This window comes from Taudactylus pleione, unplaced genomic scaffold, assembly GCF_031769625.1.
Source record: "Taudactylus pleione unplaced genomic scaffold, aTauple2 ptg000326l, whole genome shotgun sequence".
Classification (NCBI taxonomy): Eukaryota; Metazoa; Chordata; class Amphibia; order Anura; family Myobatrachidae; genus Taudactylus; species Taudactylus pleione.
In genome coordinates this window covers 1,059,436-1,081,113 of record NW_028284727.1, presented here as the reverse complement: position 1 = coordinate 1,081,113, position 21,678 = coordinate 1,059,436, and the positions used below count along the sequence as shown (strand labels likewise).

At 46.2% G+C, this 21,678-nt stretch overlaps 1 protein-coding gene across 1 annotated transcript; it reads right to left on the bottom strand.

Annotated features, from left to right (window-relative positions):
* Positions 1-10,991: 10,991 nt before the first annotated feature.
* Positions 10,992-17,180, bottom strand: SMLR1 (small leucine rich protein 1). The gene is made up of 2 exons (XM_088443055.1): positions 17,054-17,180; positions 10,992-11,387 (listed from the first exon to the last, which is right to left on the bottom strand). Exons 1-2 carry the CDS (start codon positions 17,178-17,180, stop codon positions 11,275-11,277), a joined length of 240 nt encoding a protein of 79 aa, XP_088299181.1. The 3' UTR covers positions 10,992-11,274.
* Between the last annotated feature and the right edge of the window lie 4,498 nt (positions 17,181-21,678).

Here is a 21,678-nt window from a genome sequence, read left to right as displayed (position 1 = left end):
TACTTACCTTCAGGATCCTGGCGGTCAGGAGGCCAGCGCTGGAATTCTGACAAGTGTCAGGATTCCGGCGTCGGCATTCTAAACAACGGAATTCCTGCAGTCTGTATTATGACTGCATCCCATTTTAATAAATATGCCCTTATAGCCATATAGAGAGTTTTCAAATTCATGACATCACTAAGTGACCCGTATGCTCTTTAGTAGAGGGGTTTCACATTTACGCCATTATTAAGTGCCATTTTTCTTTTTTGTCATATTACGGACATGTTAACCAGGAGTGTTTTACCTTTTTTCCTTTGTAGCCTCTCACACTACACTATCGATATAAGCGAAATTGGGAGGGTAAGTTAGGTTTCAGAAGGTAGGTGCTAGTCACACCGTACAGTACAGGCCACACCTCCATAATACTGGTCACACACCCCACATCACTAACAGCCCCGTCTTGCTAGGCACGCAATAGGCCCTTCATAAATTTCAGCTCCAGGCCCATGTGGACTTTAATCTGGCACTGGATGATGGCATTGCCTAATAGAAGTCTATGAGCTTCTTTACGCATAATTCCCAGAGAAGGATCCAATAGGATCCCTCTTAGTGCCCCCCACAGCTAGCTCATGCACAGAAGAACTCCTAGGTCATACCCCGAAAGTCCACACACCGCAAAGAACAGCTCTTATTGGAAGAGCTGCCCTTTGTGGTTTTAATTGCAAAAGTATGTGCATACAGCGCTAATAAATGTTGCTATTCATGCAGTAAGTGGCTTGATGTATCCCATTCAAAATACAATGCTTGATACATCCAGCCCTGTATGAGGTGAGTTTGATTCTGTGCTTAGGGTAAATCAGTTCTCCCCAATATTTCCTTCTTAACCTGGACAGAAGAGGCACTTTTCCACTAATACATTACATATTGCTCTTGTCGGCAGTTGCTAACAGCAGGAGCAAGCCGAGGAGTAAGGGCCTCTCCCTCTCTCTAGTCCATAATCCCGTTCATACTGTTAGTCGCAGCAGTCACTCCAGCACTGGTGGATGGGAGGGAGACTTCAGTGCACAAGTGTCATCTAGTCCTGCAAAATGGAACACCCTAGAATTTCATCATAATTTCGGATCCCTTGAACTTAATTGAACTGTCGAGGAATTGCCTGGTTAATAAACCTTCAATAACATCTCAAATTATGCAATCAGATAAAATGTATACAATTACAACGTAATCAAATTGCTGTGTGTGCTGTAATTGTACAAATGAATTTGATCAAAGCATTCGGGGGAGGAAGGGTGATAAATTCAGAGCGCAGGACACCCCCAAACCAGCCCAGCCAAACCACCCCTAGGCACCGCTCTAATAAGAAAAGTGAAGTGTTAAGAGCAGCCGCTGGCCGCATATAAAGCATAAAAATAAAAAGGTGAAATACATATATATAAAAGAAACAGACAGTGAGGTATTAAAATGTGTTAAAGGAAAATGTGTTATACTGCGGTGCCCTGAAGCAGATCAGAAAAGCAATCTAGGGGGACCCACACCCCAAAAATGAACCAAAGCTGCACTACACAGTCTAAATATTAGCAGGACTTACCAATTATTGTGCCTCTGACTGGTGTGCATATTACATTGCCAGACTCCATGCTGTAACCAATGTAAACCTAGTCTGAGTGGGAAGTGGCTCAGGCTTCCCAGGTGTGCAAATCAATGCACTAATTAGTTTACAAAGAAAATGGATCTCAGACTGCACATTCTGGACATATACAGTCAGGTCCATAAATATTGGGACATTGATAGAATTTTCAGATTTTGGCCTCTATTCACCAACACAATGGTTTTGAAATGAAACAAACAAGATGTGCTTTAACTGCAGACTTTCAGATTTAATTTGAGGGTAACTACATCCAAATCGGGTGAACGGTGTAGGAATTACAGTGGTTTCAATATGTGCCTCCCACTTTTTAAGGGGCCTAAAGTAATGGGACTATCAACTCAAAAGCTATTTCATGGACAGGTGTGGGCTATTCCCTCGTTATTTCATTATCAATTAAGCAGGTAAAAGGTCTGGAGTTGATTCTAGGTGTGACATTTGCATTTGGAATCAGTTGATGTCGACTCTCAATATGAGATCCAAAGAGCTGTCACTATCAGTGAAGCAAGCCATCATTAGGCTGAAAAATCAAAACAAACCCATCAGAGAGATAGCAAAAACATTAGGTGTGGCCAAATCAACTGTTTGGAACATTCTTAAAAAGAAAGAACGCATCGGAGAGCTCAGCAAAACCAAAAGACCCGGAAGACCACGGAAAACAACTGTGGTGGATGACAGAAGAATTATTTCCCTGGTGAAGAAAAACCCCTTCACAACAGTTGGCCAAATCAAGAACACTCTCCAGGAGGTAGATGTATATGTGTCCAAGTCAACAATCAAGAGAAGACTTCACAAGAGTGAATATAGAGGGTTCACCACAAGATGTAAACCATTGGTGAGCCACAAATACAGGAAGACCAGATTAGAGTTTGCCAAACAACATCTAAAAAAGCCATTATAGTTCTGGAACAACATCCTATGGACAGATGAGACAAAGATCAACTTGTACCAGAGTGATGGGAAGAGAGGAGTACGGAGAAGGAAAGGAACTGCTCATGATCCAAAACATACCACCACATCAGTGAAGCATGGTGGTGGTAGTGTCATGGCGTGGGCATTTATGGCTGCCAATGGAACTGGTTCCCTTGTATTTATTGATGATGTGACTGCTGACAAAAGCAGCAGAATTCTGAAGTGTTTCGGGCAATATTATATGCTTATATTCAGTCAAATGCTTCAGAACTCATTGGACGGCGCTTCACAGTGCAGATGGACAATGACCTGAGGCATGCTGCAAAAGTAACCAAAGAGTTTGTTAAGGCTAAAAAGTGGAATGTTATGCAATGGCCAAGTCAATTCCCTGACCTGAATTCATTTGAGCATGCATTTCACTTGATGAAGGGAAAATGCCCCAAGAACAAGCAGGAACTGAAGACATTTGCAGTAGAGGCCTGGCAGAGCATCACCAGGGATGAAACCCAGCGTCTGGTGATGTCTATGCGTTCCAGACTTCAGGCTGTAATTGCCTGCAAAGGATTTGCAACAAAGTATTAAAAAATATGAGATATGGTAAGAACTTACCCTTGTTATCTCTATTTCTACGAAGTCCATAGGGTTCCACAGGATACCTTGGGGTATAGGTGTGACGTCAGTCGCAGGGCACCAAAGAGTTAAGCTTTCAGCCTCCCAGGATGCACTAGGTCCCCCTCCTATACCCCGCCCCCGGGCCAAGGCACCTCAGTTAGTTACCAAGCCATAGGCCGGAGGAGGAGAAGGAAGAGAGAGAACAAAGATCTGGACACATACAAGAATCACATTCTCACCAGAGGGAGATGGAAAACCGGTGACCAGAGCAAAGCCCATCTGCAGCACAGGTGCGACAGGGCGGGAGTCCTGTGGAACCCTATGGACTTCGTAGAAATAGAGATAACAAGGGTAAGTTCTTACCATATCTCATATTTTCTACTTCAGGGTCCATAGGGTATCCACAGGATACCTTGGGGATGTCCCAAAGCAGTATCCTTTAAGGGTGGGGACGCTCCTGTGCAGAAAGGAGAATCCGCCGCCCGAAGGAAGCATCCTGAGAGGCGAAGGTGTCAAACCTGTAATACCTCACGAAGGTATGGACAGAAGACCACGTAGCAGCCTTGCAGATCTGAACTGCCGAGGCACCACGTCGAGCTGCCCACGAAGGACCCACAGACCTAGTGGAATGAGCCTTCAGAGAAGGAGGGACCGGTAGGCCTTCATGAAGATAAGCTTCAGAAATAGCCATACGGATCCAGGCTGCCAAAGTTTGCTTTGAAGCAGGCCAACCCTTTTTACGGAAGCCATAGAGGACAAACAAAGCGTCCGACTTCCTAAACGAAGAAGTGCGGTCAACATAAGTCCTTAAGGCCCGCACAACATCCAAAGAGGCCTCACCCACGGAAAGACCCGGTGAGTTAAAGGCCGGAACAACTATTTCCTCGTTAACATGAAACTGGGAAACAACTTTGGGAAGAAACTCGGGCCGAGTGCGGAGCACTGCCCTGTTCCCATAAAAAAACCAAGAAAGGGGATCTACAAGAAAGAGCCCCTAACTCAGAAACACGTCTGGCCGAAGCAATGGCCAGAAGGAAAACAGTCTTAGCTGTTAGCCATTTAAGATCCACTGAGCCCAGTGGTTCAAACGGCGGTCCTTGGAGAGCCCTCAGGACCACAGCCAAATCCCAAGGTGCCACAGGTGGAACAAAGGGCGGCTGAATGCGGAGAACACCCTGCATAAAGGTGCGCACATCCGGGATTGTAGCAATCCTACGGTGAAACCAGACAGATAGGGCCGAAACCTGTACCTTCAAAGAAGCAAGGCGAAGCCCATGATCTAGTCCCGCTTGCAGGAAGGCGAGAATCCGAGACAGACGAAACTCCCGCGGTGCATAACCTCTCGGTCGACACCACTGGAAGAACGTATGCCACACGCGATGGTATATCCTCGCGGAAGACGGTTTCCGAGCTCGTAACATGGTACGCACCACAGAGCTGGAAAACCCCCGGGACCTCAGCATGGCCGTCTCAACAGCCACGCCTTCAAAGACAGCCGAGTCAGGTCCGGGTGAAGGCAAGGACCCTGAGACAGAAGGTCCGGTCATAGCGGCAACCGCAGAGGACTGTCCACGGACAGACCCTGAAGGTCTGAGAACCAGTGCCGTCTGGGCCACGCGGGAGCTATCAACAGGAGCGTCCCTCCTTCCTGTTTGAATTTCCGGATTACCCGTGGAAGAAGGGAGACCGAAGGGAACAGGTATGCGAACCGGAACGTCCACCGGACGGACAGAGCATCCACCAGAGACGCCCCTTCGTCTCTTGTGCGAGACCCGTACACCGGCAACTTGTTGTTGTGCCGGGACGCCATGAGGTCGATTTCTGGAAGACCCCACCTGTCCACCAGTAGTTGAAAAACGTCCGGGTGCAGGGACCATTCCCCCGGATGAACGTCCTGGCGACTTAGAAAGTCCGCCTCCCAATTTAGCACTCCCGGGATGAAGACCGCTGATATGGCCGGAAGATTGCGCTCCGCCCAAACCAGGATCCGAGAGACCTCTACGAGAGCCGCCCGACTGCGAGTTCCTCCTTGCCTGTTTATGTAGGCCACGGTGGTAGCGTTGTCCGACTGGACCTGCACCGGGCGACCCTGGAGAAACCGCTGTGCCTGCTGGAGAGCATTGAAGACCGCACGGAGTTCCAAGATATTTATTGGAAGCTCCGCTTCTGTCGGCGTCCACCTGCCCTGGAACAAGTGTGGACCCGAAACTGCTCCCCAGCCCCGAAGACTGGCGTCCGTTGTCAACAGGACCCAATTTGGAACCCAGAACGGACGTCCCTTGTTGAGGTGGGTCGTCTGTAACCACCACGCAAGGGACAGGCGAACCTCCTGGGTGAGCACAATCGTCTGGGACTTCAAAGACTGAGTCAGCCCGTTCCACTTGGACAGGATCAGGTGCTGCAGAGGTCTGGAGTGAAACTGGGCGTATTCCACCATGTCGAACACCGACACCATGGAGCCCAGTAACCTCATCGCCGAGTGTAAGGACACCCGGCGGCTGTGCAGGCAACTGCGCACCCTTGACTGTAAAGCAGAGATCTTGTCCTCCGTCACGAAGATCCTTTGCTGTCCCGAGTCCAATAAGGCTCCAAGATGCAGAATCCTCCGAGACGGGATTAGAGTGGACTTCTGCCAGTTGATTAGCCAGCCGTGCCGTTGCAGCAGTGCAATGGTCAGGTCCAAGTGGCGTAACAGGAGCTCTGGAGATCCTGCCACCAATAACAGGTCGTCCAAATACGGCAACATGCGGACTCCCTGCAGCCGCAGAGAAGCCGCCATGACCGCCATCACCTTGGTGAAAACACGTGGTGCTGTTGCCAGGCCAAAAGGTAACGCCCGAAACTGGAAGTGGTCGCTGCGGATTGCAAACCTGAGGAACTGTTGATGGCGCCAAAGAATAGGGACATGCAGGTAAGCGTCCTGTATGTCCAATGACACCAAGTAGTCCCCAGGTTCCAGCGCCAGAATGATGGACCGTAGGGTCTCCATCCGAAACTTCGGGACCCGCAAAGACTTGTTGAGTGCTTTGAGGTTGAGAATCGGACGATATGACCCATTGGGTTTCTGTACCAAAAATAGATTTGAATAGAAACCCTGGCCCCTCTGGGAGAATGGAACAGCCACTATAACTCCAGCCTGGAGCATAGTGTGCAATACCTTCCGCAGCTCCGTAGCCTTGTTCCGGTCTGATGGGAGACCCGTGGTGAAGAAGCGAGCCGGGGGTCTGTGCCGGAAGGAGAGGGCGTATCCGTGGGAAACCACCTCCAGAACCCAAGTGTCTGTCGTAGTGGTCGACCAACACTGGGCGAACTGTAGCAGGCGGCCTCCCACCCTGGGATCCCCCAAAGGGAGGCCCGGACCGTCAGGCCGCAGGCTTGTCATCTGGCTTGGGGGCCGGACGTCTGGTACTCCATGCCTGCTTCCGGGGCTTGACCGATTTCTTAGGGCCAGCCTGTCGAGGAAACGACTGTGGTTTGGGCCTGCCCTGGGCCCTAGATGACCGAAAGGACGATGGTCCCGAACCAGAAGGAGCAGCGGCCGACGGGAGACAAGCAGATTTGGCTGCCGCCAGCGTGGCCACAATCTTATCCAGATCCGGACCGAAGAGAACTTCTCCGGTAAATGGCAACGCTTCCAGACCTTTCTTGGAATCTGCGTCCGCCTTCCAGGATCGCAGCCACAAGGTGCGACGAGCAGCTACCGCTGCTGAAGAAATTCTAGACACCAGAGTACTAATGTCTAGAGCCGCCTCGTTGATGTAGGTGGCCGAATCACGGAGATTGCCAATCAACTCCGCCTGTTCAGCCGGACAGTCGGATTCAAAAGAAGCCTCTAATGAATCCGCCCAGCGCTCCATCGCTCTGGCAACCCAGCAAATGGCCATAGCCGGCCGTGCTGCCCCCCCTGCAAGGGAATAAGCGGACTTCAGGCAGATTTCTACCTTGCGGTCCGTAGCATCCTTAAGGGAGGACATGGATGGCATCGGCAATGTGGCACTATGGACAAGACGGGTCACGTGAGAATCCACCTGTGGAGGGGATTCCCACTTAGCAAAATAATTATCCGCGAACGGATAAGCCACCGCCAGGCGTCTCTGCGGCTGGTATCTTTTGCCAGGTTGTTTCCACGCCTCCTCTAAATGGTCCACCAACTGACCCGAAAGAGGAAAGACTGTGGCATCGCCCTTCACATCTTTGAAAAAGGCATACTTAGATTTAGCCGCTGGGGGAACTTCGTCCTCAATCACCAAGGCTGTGCAGACCGCCCGAATAAGTCCAGGAATATATACTTTGGACTTAGCATCAGCGTCCTTAGTATGGAGAGGTTCCTGATCGTAAGGATCCAGAATCTCCCCATCATCAGACGTCCCTTCGTCATCCTCATAAGGAGCGGACAGAGACGCCACCGGCCTTTTATGAGGCCGCATCACAGACTCCCCTTGCAACACATCCGACAAGTGCTGTACAGAACTCGTCAGGGAGTTAACCCACGCTGGCTCCTGAGAACCCGGGAGCGGGGAAATAGGGAGACTGTGGGGTACCACCAATTGTCGTGGGAACCCCTGCATGGGTGACGACACCACAGACTGCTGGGACAAACCCCTCGGAGTAAACGCGGGCTGCGGAGCTAACTGGCCCACTAAAGCTGTTAACGCCTGAGCGAAACAAGCCCAGGGCGGCTCCTGTACCGGTGCTGTAACCGTAATAGGCCGCGCCCTGGACAAACACTGCCGGCAAAGGCCCTCCGCGCTACCCTCCCCCTCCGCTAACGGTACTTTGCACGTGGTACACTGTAGCCGGAGGGGAAAATCACTTTCAGACATGATGGCACCACGTATGTGACCTCTCTCACCAATTAAGTATTAAATAGGCGAGAGACCACCCTGCAGCACCGCACCGCAAGGGCTTTAGCAGAAGAACAGGGACAGTAATAAAGCTGACAGTTTAGAGAAGAAAAGTTACAGGCAGCAGCGCTAGCACAGTCACATACAATGCAGAGAAATAACAATTCCTGCACTAACAGCGCTGATTACTCAACTACACAGACACAGGGCCTGGTAGGACACAGCGCTGCATACACAGACCTGAGCCACAGCGGAGGAGAGGTATGCGGGGGGACCCAGACCACGATGCTTCCGTCCAGCGCTTCCAGCAGCATTCACCATGCGTTCTGGAGAAGATGGCCGCCGAGGAGCAGAGAGGAGGCTGGCCTGGGGGAGGAGCGCTGCCACAGGACCAGTCGGCAGCATGCAGAGAGGGCTGTGTGCAGCGGGGGAGGCGCCGGCTGTGAGACAGGGAAGGCGCGCTCCCCTGGCATGCATTTAACCCCTGGGACGCCGCAGCGCTACCGCTCTGCTGCGGTCCGCTGTCCCAGGGGGTAGTGGAAGCGCAGGTTGGTCGCCTGGCTCCACGCTGCAGCCAGTCCCCAGGGAGCCCCCTGCCTGGGGACTTAGGACCATGTGATCAGCGGGGACCCACCTTGGGACCCCGCTGCTTACCTCTGTCCCCCTTGAATCCGGCCATGGTCCGGAGCATCTGGGGTCACCGCTAGCTGTGACCCCAGACGCCCACCAGCATCCCCGGATCAGTACCGGCGTTCTGGTACCGGCGGGGTGTAGGGAAGACAGCATGGACGTCAGGACTGACTGTCCATGCTGTTCATCCAGATGTGCAGCCACAGCTGCATGAAGAAAAAGCTTCAGGGGCTCTTCTAGCCCCCACTCCAACAGGTGCACCCGACTCCGGCCGGGCACCAAACTAAACTGAGGTGCCTTGGCCCGGGGGCGGGGTATAGGAGGGGGACCTAGTGCATCCTGGGAGGCTGAAAGCTTAACTCTTTGGTGCCCTGCGACTGACGTCACACCTATACCCCAAGGTATCCTGTGGATACCCTATGGACCCTGAAGTAGAAAGTGAAAGTTAGATTTAGGATTGTTTAGTTTGTCCCATTACTTTTGGCCCTTTAAAAAGTGGGAGGCACATATAGAAACCGTTGTAATTCCTACACCGTTCACCTGATTTGGATGTAATTACCCTCAAATTAAATCTGAAAGTCTGCAGTTAAAGCACATCTTGTTTGTTTCATTTCAAAGCCATTGTGGTGGTGAATAGAGGCCAAAATCTGAAAATTCTGTCAATGTCCCTATATTTATGGACCTGACTGTATATATATATAATTTGAGGTGCTACCTGTGGAGACCATTGATATATACACAAACTAGAAATACAGGTGCACAACTCCAAATTAACTGATTATATATAAATAAATAAATTTTGCAGTAAATACAATAGAGGTTTTTGGCATAATCTTGGCCAAGGTTATGGGCCTGCCCACCATATCCGGGTAACCTCTTGTCGGGCAGGTCCCTAACATACCAAGGCTCAAATCCAGAGCACAGGACACCCCCAAACCAGCCCAGCCAAACCTCCCCTAGGCACCGTTCTAATAAGAAAAGTGAAGTGTTAAGAGCAGCCGCTGGCCGCATATAAAGCATAAAAATAAAAAGGTGAAATACATATATATATAAAAGAAACAGACAGTGAGGTATTAAAATGTGTTAAAGGAAAATGTGTTCTACTGTGGTGCCCTGAAGCAGATCAGAAAAGCAATCTAGGGGGACCCACACCCCAAATATGAACCAAAGCTGCACTACACAGTCTAAATATTAGCAGGACTTACCTATTATTGTGCCTCTGACTTGTGTGCATATTACATTGCCAGACTCCATGCTGTAACCAATTCAGTAGAAGTGCTAGTCTGAGTGGGAAGTGACTCAGGCTTCCCAGGTGTGCAAATCAATGCACTAATTAGTTTACAAAGAAAATGGATCTCAGACTGCACATTCTGGACATATATATATATATATATATATATATATATATATATATAAAATTGGAGGTGCTACCTTTGGAGACCATTGATATATACACACTTCACTTCACTTTTCTTATTAGAGCGGTGCCTAGGGGTGGTTTGGGGTGTCCTGCGCTCTGGATTTGAGCCTTGGTATGTTAGGGACCTGCCCGACAAGAGGTTACCCGGATATGGTGGGCAGGCCCATAACCTTGGCCAAGATTATGCCAAAAAACTCTATTGTATTTACTGCAAAATTTATTTATTTATATATAATCAGTTAATTTGGAGTTGTGCACCTGTATTTCTTCTTTGTGTATATATCAATGGTCTCCACAGGTAGCACCTCCAATTATATATATATATGTCCAGAATGTGCAGTCTGAGATCCATTTTCTTGATAAATTCAGCTCTACTACTCCTAGGAATGTGCCGACTGAGACTAAAGGTGCGTATACACTAGACGATAATTTGCACGATTTGCCTGATTTTGACACATCGGAATGACAACTCGTGTAAAATATGTCCAAATCATGTATGTCCACTCACGATGACGATGCGAGTCTCCGCGGGTTGTACATCCCATCTTCAGATCTTGCCTACAGCAGGCAAGATCTGCCAATCTCGTTAAGATTTAGGTCGTTTGTCAGATTGGACAGTTTATGCACGATATCATTTGTCTGGGAGTGCAGGGGAGTTGCCTAGGGAGTTCAAAGGAAATTGTTGACGACATTGCATCTTTTGCCAGTCATCTAGTGTGTACGCACCTTTACTGTATCTGGCCTTGTGGGAGGAAGCTTTGGAAGTCTTGCATAGGGACATTTAAGTTCGTGCGCCATGTTTTACCAGGATGTTAATAGTAAACAGTCACATGATGACCACTGAACAATTGATGTTCCTAGAATGACACTGTAGCTTATAATACTTTTATTTTGTAACTGCTGATACTGTTATGTAGCTACATATACTGTATATGTACAATTTCTAGCATCATAACTTTTCAAATTTCAAAGATTTCAGTATGTTCTGGTCCACAGATACCGACAATATCCTTGAGAAAATCCCAAGTGATATATTTAAGATAACACTGGATTTAAAGTCCTCAGGTGAATACAGTTTTTCTGGGAAAGTCATCTTAATTGGCAGCGCTCTTTTCTTTCCCCTAGAACCTGTGAGCAGTCAGTCTTAGTGTCCTCCTTTATCCCCTGTGAGTTTATCCTTTGACAATTCCACCTTATATGTGCTGGTCTTGTGTTAAATAGAAACCGTATTAACAAGTCTTCTTGAGGTGGTGATTTTCAGATGCCTTTAATTGGCTGTGCTGAAGACAGTAATCCTTCAATGCATTTCTCCGTTCACAGGCTCTAGCCAGCTCTTCATTTACTGGGGAGGAAAAAACAATTGTTGTTTGAGTAATGGTTTGTTATTAAAAAACGAATGTTTCCAAATCAAAGAAATCCAAGTTTGGTAGCCTTACATTTATATAATGATTATGGGCTATTTTCTGATGTCTGTAACACTTATCACCTATGTTTTTACACACACTTCATCATGTACCTAGCCAGTGGGCATAGCTACATTGTGGCTTTAGCAGGCCCTTCTGTAAGGCCTGGGACAGGGCACAAATAACAGAAGCATTTGCTTTTCCTATATGTAGAGCTCTGTTATATGATGGTCATAGTTCAGGTTTTAGAGCTATCCATGGTTGAGCACAGTTGGTTAAATCAAATTGAGGCACTAATTAATCACCTGTGATCAAGTGTGGATAACCTTAATTTCGGGACTGTTGGGGAATCTTGAGGCTCTGGTTTTTTGCACTAGCCACCAGGCAACTTAATCAGTGTACCTAGGATGGAAGCTGAAAACTAATTAAGCAAATGTGTGCTCATCTCAGACTACATACAGTACCTCTACAGATAATAATTGTTGATTAACATGGATGTAAACTGTATCTGATGCTTGCTTATGGTATTGGATACATTAGCTATATTCACTTTTGGTCCTAAAACAGCTTGTCCCGCCACTGACTTCTGAAAATCTGGTTGGAATATGGTGACGTGTCCTAGTTTTCAAGGTTTTTTTTAGCTTATAGAATGGAAATTGCATGGTTTATCGCATCCTAAGGTGGTTTATTACAGCTGTCCCAGTCATGGTTTCCCAGCTCTGTCAACTGGTCCCGGTTGTAAAAATACAGGGAAAAGTAACTTCGGAGTCCTCTGTATTTTAATCAACCAGCACCAGGTTCTGTGAGCCATTCTTGGTTGTGGAATTACAGGGGACAAAATGAGTAGGGGTCCTCCATATTATCCACAACCAGCACTAGGCTCTAACTTGTGGGGGTGTAATGCCACAGCAGGGATACACACACTTGAAGGTGCCCCCCGGCCAAAGTTCACAACCCCACACTAGTCAGCCCATGCTGGAGATTCCTTGGTAAGTGGGTACCCCCCCAATAAAGGGTCCTCCCGAGCAGACCCCAGGTCCAGGCATCTGGGCAATGGGTGTGGAGTTGATTGTGTAAAAAATAGAAATATTATTGTCCTTTACAGGATTACTAAAGGACTCAGCAAGCCTGCCCCGCTTGCTGGCACTTGGAGAACCGCAAGTGACAGCAAACCCGAACATTAAAGGCCCACTGTAGTCCTCCTGTAAAACAAATATTAAAATAAAGACAATACACACACACTGAGGGTTGTAATATTTTCTAAATCTCATGAACGCCAACAGCAGATAGGCTGTAGATGGTTAAAAATCATTTAGTTGTGTATCATTTTAATAAAAAGAATATACTAATCATATGTATTTACAGTTAGTTATCATTGCATGTTACTTTTATGTCTTTAATTACTTAAAACAAAACATTTAAATATTCATGACTAGCTTTTAAATGATAAATTTACAAATAAAATGTATATACTGTAAGCAACAGGGACATTCTAAAAAGAAATAAAACTATAATTTAATACAGAACTAACATTATCTTTCGCTGGGGTTGTCAGTCATTGTGTACACTGCTCATTAACTACTGCAGATAAAGAGGGGGAGTCAGCAGAGGACGCAGTACTATCGCAGCTGCTAACATCTTAGCAGCTGCAATAACACTAATTTGGTAATGCAGCAGGTGGTGTCACACTTCCTGCAGGCATTACTTATCCAAGCTGCGTCCAAGGACTCCGCACAATCACATTGGCCCGCTGAGTGACCCATTGGGTCATGCAAGCTAGCCGCCACAGATACAACAAAGAGCCCAGGAAATCTCCATCAGCTGACAGAGATCCTGGCCTCTACCCTCCCCCCCCCCCCCAATGGTGGTGACGTGCCTCAGTTTTGGGAAACGCCCCCTCCCTACCCACAAATGGCAGCAGACTGTCAATCACTGAGATAATGTAAGGGTGAGATCATGCTGCACATGCTCAGTACGGTTCCGGTGCCTGCGCAGATTCCCGACTGTCGGGAATCTGCTTTCAGCAAGGCACGCTGAGTCAGGGCCAGGGTTCATTAAGATCTATGAAGAAAATGCCGACATTACACAGGCTTTCATAGTGACTGCTGGGTGAATATGAAAACATGCCAAAAAGATGTATTGCATCCATGTGTACTCTTATTGCATTTGTCTAGTATCTGCACTTTTCTTTATAGGGTTCATGAACTCTGCCTGCAGTGCTGGTTGAGCTTCATGTATCAAGTAGTGAGTGCATCTCACAGTGAATGTACACAGGGGTATGTAGTTATGAGACCGGCGGACGCATGGCCGCCGGTCTCAATACCGACAGTGTAATCCCGGCAAGGGATCTAACATAGGCGTCGAAATATCATCCAACGCCAGGGGTAAGTATCCACATAGCTAGGGATGGGGGGTTAGGTTTAGGGACCCCCTGGGGGGAATTAGGGTTGCGCCCCCCCCCCGGGGAGGGTTAGGGTTAGGCTAGGGGAAGGGGGGGGTTAGGGATTGGCACCCCGCCGGGAGGGGAAGCAATCGGGAAGCCGACTGCCTATATACCAGCAGCCGACTGTCTTATCCCGGCAAGGGTGAAATGCCGGGCGTCTAGATGTAGACGCCAGCATTTCCCCGATGCCGGGAGACCGACGCCCGGCATCATGATCATAGTGATGCCGGGCGCCGCGAGCGGACAGCCACGGGGGGGAGGGTTAGGTTTAGGGCTCCTGGGGGGGACTTAGGGTTAGGCACCCCCCCGGGAGGGTTAGGGTTAGGCTAGGGGGAGGGAGGGTTAGGGTTACGCACCCCCGGGGGGGGTGACTTAGGGTTAGGCACCCCCCCCCGAGGGACTTAGGTTTAGGTAGCGGGGAAGGGGGTGGTTAGGGTTAGGCACATAGAGGGGGGATTAGGGTTAGGCACTTGGGGGGGAAGTTAGGGTTAGGCACCCCTAAGGAGGGTTAGGATTAGGGGGGTTAGGTTAGTGGATACTTACCTATCCACCATCGGGATTTCCAGCATTGTCGGGCTTCCGCTGCGTCGCACTCTGCTCCTGTCGGGCTGCTGCTGACGGGAATCGAAACGGCGGTATTTCATACCCATTCCGTGCGGAGGGTTAGGTTTAGGCTCTAACGGGGGGAGGTTAGGGTTTTGCACTAAGGTAGGAGGTTAGGGTTAGGCACCCCTAAAGGTGGGTTAGGGTTGGGGGAGGAGAGAGTTAGGAATAGTAAACTTACCTTCGCTGTCGGGATTTGAACCGCCAGGCTCACTTCCGGTGGTCACACATACTGATTCCGTACTCAGGTGATGGAACAGGGCATATTTGTACAAGCAGTCTTTATGCAGTCTAGGTAATGTAAAATATAATCTTTCCTGTTCTGAAACTTTCTAAAGTGAAGGGATGAATATATTTGTTTTAATTTTTGTCATGCAGCTCAATTAGTCAGGAGTACTTGGGTGGCAATGATTTATACAGCTAACTAATTCCTAAAGTACCTTGTTACCATGGTAGCGCAATTAGTGATTGTGACTGCAATGCACAAGGGCCTGATTATAACTATAGATTGTCGTCCAGCAGAAGATCCCAGAGAGCAAAGGAGGACTATTGGTATACAATACTGTATGATTAAGGTCAGTATTGACGTAAGGTTCTGTGTAACAGCCTTTGCATTGATATACATTTCAAAACATCATATAATTAATGTTTTTTTTGCCATATCTAATTGGACAAGTTCCTTTCCATAGTTGTGTCTAAGTATCTCTTTAACCCTTTCACTGACAGTGGCTTATTTCTTTCAGTCACCATATGTCACCATTATGGAACCATAAGCTGGACATACACCAGACCAACTTTCCTCCAACTAGTTGGTTGGTTGGAATGAAAATGCCCAGCCGCAATTTGCCATGTTTACTGAATGTCATAATATTAATATAGTGTACTGTTTTGCATTGTAATAATACCTACTGACATTTTGGCAGTCCCCACCGGGAGGGGGCTGCCAGGTCGGTGCAGAAGGGTGGATGGGGGTGGTTTAAGTAGGCGGAGCAGGGGCATGCCCCACTTTATAATGCCAATATTACCGGCATTATAGAGCAGGAGGTGGGGTTACGATAAGGCGATTCAGGGCGAATCGCGTCATCGCACGCCAGGTCCGCACGCTTTTGCGCAGGGGGGGGTCAACCACCATTCCAGGGGGTTTGCCTACTATTGCGGGGTGCCGGGAGTGGCACACGATTTTCGGGGGGCTCCTGGCAGTCACGGGAGAGTAGACAAGTATGATTGTAATTACTCCTTTTCAACAAATACTACAGTCTACAGCCTATTGGATAAGCAGAGATGGTTAAAATAGGCTGTAACGTGCACAAATATAGGCATTTTATTGTTCAGTTCAGTACTGATAATCAGGGACATTACCAGGAACAGTACACATTACCACACACAGTCTATTAGCACTTCCCATATAGCATGACAGTCTTAAGTATAAGTGCTCAACTTATTTCATGTAGATTACTCAGCTCAGTAATAAACAGCTTTTCATAAATGGTTGTTTCACATGCTGTATTTTCTTGGTCCTCATGTAACCTGCTAGGACTGTGTGGTTAGCATAGTAATAGATTTACAATTTTATTAAGGCTGATTCTGAGGAGTATAATTACTAAAGTGCAAGTTTTCAGAAGTGGAGATGTTGCCCATAGCAACCAATCAGATTCTAGCTATTATCTTCTAGAAGGTGCTAGATAAATGTTATGTAGACTCTGGTTGCTATGGGCAACATCTCCACTTCTAAAAACCTACACTTTATTAAATATACCCCTGAGTTGGGAGCAAAAAAATTCCTAAAGCTGGCCACACACTAGACCAACTTACATCCAACCAGCCAACTTGTTGATTGGTTGGAATGATAATCTGGTAACGGATGGGAGTAAATGATGATCAGCAATTTGCTCCTAAATGCCAGAAAACAGATGAAAATGGTCGTTTAGACAAGTTTGTTAAATGTTTGATCTAAACTATTTGTTCAAAGAACAGTTTTGGTCCATTTTCCAGGGTCTGGGAGCAAGTTGCTGATTGTATTCCTTACCAGATTTTCATTCCAACCAATCAACTAGTTGGCTGGTTGGACAGATAATCTTTAGATGTGTGGCCAGCTTAACAAGTGACTTTGGAGAAACCATGTTGCAATGCAAGGGAGCAAAAATATTTTTTTGCATGCGGGGTAAATGCAGGCTGCCTTCGCATGTAGCCCACAAATTACAGATTTATATTTAGACTGCAATTTAAATGTAAATCTCTCTGCTTGTGTTACATCTGCCCCACCTGCAGTGTAAAAGGGTTTTTCTTTTTTTCCTGCTTTTCTCCCAATTCAAATGAGCCCCCACTGTATATCCTTATTGTTATGCGTTTAAAAAAAAAGTACATAGCAGGTACAATTTATTTATGTATTCTAAATAGTGAAATTCTGATTCAATTAGATATTTCAGCACTCATTATTAAATTATTTATTATACAAACAGGAAACTGTGTTTAAACAATATAAATATGCAATACTTACAATGGTTTTTCTTTTCTAAGAGTATTTAAAAACATTGCTCTATTTTCTTACTTAACACTTACCTTCTTCAAGTTTAATCCTGAGATATGAAATGAGACCTAGCAGGAGCAGAGCGACAGGTAGGAAAATCCCACCAAATATATATGTAACGGGTAGCTCGTTCACAAATATAGATATTACGTGTCCCATCTTTACACTGCTTCTGTAGGATTGTATATCATAAGCAGCACCAACCATGCACAGTAACTCCTGCTGTCTGTTATGAGGATGGTTCTCTAGCTTTTTGTGTGAAACTGGCCTTTGGTCCCATGATTGAAGCCTTGCATTGTAGACTTTGTACTATTTGCACAGCCTTGTGATTTGCAAGGGGATTGAACCAGGATTATAAAATAACTCTGCTCAGTTACTTAAGGAATGTGTAACAAAGTGTTTACCTGATTTATCACTGATTGTGTTCAGGTTCATTCTTTCATTTTACTCAGTAAATACACAATCTATTTTATTTTAATATATGCAAAGCATGTAACTAAAAATAAATAAGTTAATATTTTAGAATCTTTCTAAAGCACTTTAAAAAGGTGCTTTATGTGATCTGTAAACTTCTCTAACATACTAGGTTCTCACGGGGTCTATTCAGCAATGATTTTTTTACATAAAAAATACGGAAATCATAATTTCTGCATTTTTTTATATAAATCCCCTATTCAGCAATGGGATAATGGAGAAGATAATGTAATTATCTTCTCCATTAATTCCCATCTGGCAGAGTACCGCACTGTAGGGATCAGCCATTGATCTCTACAGTGCTTTAACGCTTTTTGCTATTCAGCAAAGCAAAAAGCGTTAAATTGCTTTAAAAATCATTCCTTTATATAACGCCATCTCAGAATGGCTTTATATAAAGAAAATGCATTAAATTCCTCAAACTGCAGGGACAGAGGGAAATTTTCCAATAAGTCCCTGCAGAATCGTGTAACACCGCCCAGTTTCAGTCCCTGGTTTGCAGTGACCTCAGACAGGTGTCATTCTAGAGCCTGTTAAACCTGCCGAAATTGATTGATATGTGTACACAGCCTTTATATTAGCCTGTATACATGTATATTTATGTGCTATAATATTTAGCATGTATATATAAATGTTAAATATAAAAGCACATAAATATACATGTATGCAGGCTAATATAAAGCTGGATATACACTTACCCCTCCATGGTCACCTCAAAGCCGGGACGGAGACTGTTCAGAAGCGCATGACTGAGCATGCACAGTAGCAGTAACAGAAGGTATTGTTTTGGGAAACCGAAAACAATGCCTTCTGTAACATCGCAGGGACAGTGTGTTATCGCAACCACTGGCCCTGCTCAAAATATTGCTGCATAGCTTCCATAAATAATTAGAATTGATAAAAAATCGTGACGATGTTGCCCGATAATATTCTGGGCAACATCGTCACTATTGCTGAATAGACCCTTAACAATCCTATTCTTGGAGGTGAACAGGGCTATTGGGTACTAATAATGAAGGGGCCGCTATGTGTATTAACTATGTGAATAGGAAAATTTAAGATTTTTTTTTTTACAGGGCTATAAACGAGGCCCAAGTAAAATAACGCAAATGACGAGCAGTTATATCAATAATAGGGCAAATTGTATATTATTCTTTCAATTTAATTACTTTTACAATTATAACAAGAAATCATGCCATTGTGAACAGTGATCATGACCATGTATTAAATTATTGTGTTTAATGTATCTTTCATTATAAACTGCAACATTTGCATTAAGAAGGCATTGAGCAACTAATTTAGTGTTGTACAGAGTATGTACATCAGTTGTATTTTTAACCTATTTTTACTAATTTTTTTTGTACTGCTCATGCTTACAAAAGTATGCATTAACCATATTTACATTTTTATATATCATTGACGCAATCCTTTGTCAGAGAGGTTGGAATGGGCGATCAAGTGTAAGTTGAGTACAGTAAGGGAGTGTTCACATCAGAGCAACTTCCAGAGGTTGGAAGTGAATGTATCCCATGATATGTATTTTGGGATGATATCACTTTCAGGTACTAGAGAGCTGCTCTGAAGATACACAATGATAACCATGACTATTGGTAGCACTTTCTAGCCCTTTTTTGGTAGAGATGAGCCGTTCGGCTTTGGCTCAGATCTTCCCGCCAACTTTGGATCTCAGAACAACGTAATCTTTCATGGAATCTTAGCACAGATGTTTGTAAAAGATTATGTATTGCCTCATTCTGAGATCTGAACTTGGCGGGAAGATCTGAGCCAAAACCGAACCACTCATCTCTACTTTCTGGTTGGCTGATAACGTATCGATCATTTCATCAAACAGTATCTTGAACATCACAGCTAAACTATCTCAAATCATGGCTGCCCATTTGCATTAGTTAATTGACATTTGCCACTTGAACTACTGCAGGAAAGAAAAATGTAAAGTGTTCCGCAGCGCCTTACAAAGTACATAAACAAGTAATCAGTGACTTACAATACAATACAAAGTATGACATGGATATGTATAACATGCATTGCTATAATAGCGATCTTAAAACCCACAAAAGCAGCCAAGTGTTAGTTGCCCTAGTGGGGAGTAAGAGATAAATTAAATTACAGTAGGGAGAAGCACAAGAAGGTAGAGGGCCCTGCTCAAAAGAGCTTACATTCTTTAATGGAGGGGCAGACAAACAGGAGTGACACAGATGGGGTAGGTGGGGAGGAAGGAAGATGTAGCAGCAAGTTAGGATGAGAGCTGGAAGGCTTTAAAGTAGTAATGGGTCTTAAGAGCTCGTTTGAATGAATGTAGAGAGGTGCAGAGCCTGATGGGGAGAGGGAGGGAGTTCCAAAGGTAGGGAGCAGCGTGGGCAAAATCTTGGAGGCGGGAGTGGGAGGAAGTAATCAATTGGCATGAAAGGCATGTATTAAGTGAACGAAGAGGGCTGACAGAAGAGTGAAGGGAGATGAGATCAGAGATGTAAAAGGGAGAGGAATGGGTGCAGGCTTTGTAAGTGAGTGTGAGAACCTTGAATTGGTTTCTTAAAGGGAAGGGGAGCCAGTGGAAGGCTTGTAAGAGAGGGGAGGCAGATGTAGAGCAATTTGGAGAGGTAGATGAGCTGAGCAGCAGCATTGAGCACAGACTGGAGAGGAGAGAGATGGGATTTGGGGAGGCCAGATAGGAGGAGGTTACAGTATTCCAATCTGGAGATGACTAGTGAATATATGAGGGTTTTGGTGGCATCCTGGGTGAGAAACGGTCTGATCTCGGAAATATTCTTGAGATGGAAACGACAGGACTGCAAGAGGTTCTGAATATGTGGTTTGAAGGAGAGGGATGAGTCCAGGATGACTCCCAAGACAATGCACTGTGGCACTAGATGAGATAGTTATGCCATCTATTGATAAAGAAATAGTGGGACATGATGTTATGTGGGAGGGCAGGAAGACTATCAGCTCAGTCTTAGACATATTAAGTTTGAGAAATCACTGGGACATCCAGGAAGAGATAGCAGAGAGACAGAGATAAGAGTCAGTAGAGAGGGGTAAAGAATCAGGTGAGGAAAGGTAGGTCTGAGTATCATCAGCATAGAGATGATTTTGATAATGGGGGTCAAAAGAGCGGATGAGTTTACCTAGAGAGGACGTACAGAGAGAAAATAGGAGCGGTCGAAGAACAGAACCGTGGGGAACACCTACTGTAAGAGGCTGTGGGGGGGAGGAGGAGTCATGAGAGGAAACAGAGAAGGAATGGTCAGGGAGATAGGAGCGCAGTGTCACGTAGACCAAGGGAGTGAAGGATATGCAGCAGTAGAGGGTAGTTCACAGTGTCAAAAGCAGCAGAGAGGTCAAAGAGAATGAGCAGGGAGTAGTGGCCCTTGGATTTGGCAGCAAGGAGGTCATTGCTGACTTTCGTGAGGACTGTTTCAGTGGAGTGGAGACAATGGAAGCCAGACTGAAAAGGGTCAGTGGGAGGAAAGAAATGTGGTGAGGCGGTTGTAAACAATATGCTCAAGGAGTTTGGAGGCAAAAGGGAGGAGAGAGATTGGTCGGTAGTTAGAGAGAATGTTAGGATCAAGGTTTGGTCTTTTAAGAATGGGGGAGACAAGGGCATGCTTGAATGCAGAAGGAACAGTGCCAGAAGAGAGGGAGAGATTAAGGAAGTGGGCAAGATGGGAGCAGGCAGAAGGAGAGAGTTAGCGGAGGAGGTGGGTGGGGGTAGGGTCAAGGGGAGGGGGAAGACTGGATAAGGCCCTTAACTTCCTCTTCAGTTACAGGGGAGAAGGATGTCAGAGTTGGTAAAATGGATGGGGAGGGGTGATCTGGGAAAGTAGGAGGTGGAGAGCTGGGGGACTGGGTGGATATGATGTCCTGATGTATGGAATCAATTTTAGATGTAAAATAGGTAGCAAAGTCAATGGCAGAGAGCAAGGAGTGGAGACAAGGAGGCAGAGGAGGGAGTTGTGGGTGGAAAAGAGATGCTGGGGATTTGAGGACTGGGAGGAGATGAGATTCTTGAAATATGACTGTTTAGAGAGGGAAATGGCAGCACTGTAGGATGACAGCAGGAATTTGAAATGGAGAAAATCTGCCTGAGAGCGTGATATTCTCCACCGTCGCTCGGCATTTGTGAACATTGTTGCAGGTATCTGCTGCATTTGGAATTCCAGGGTTG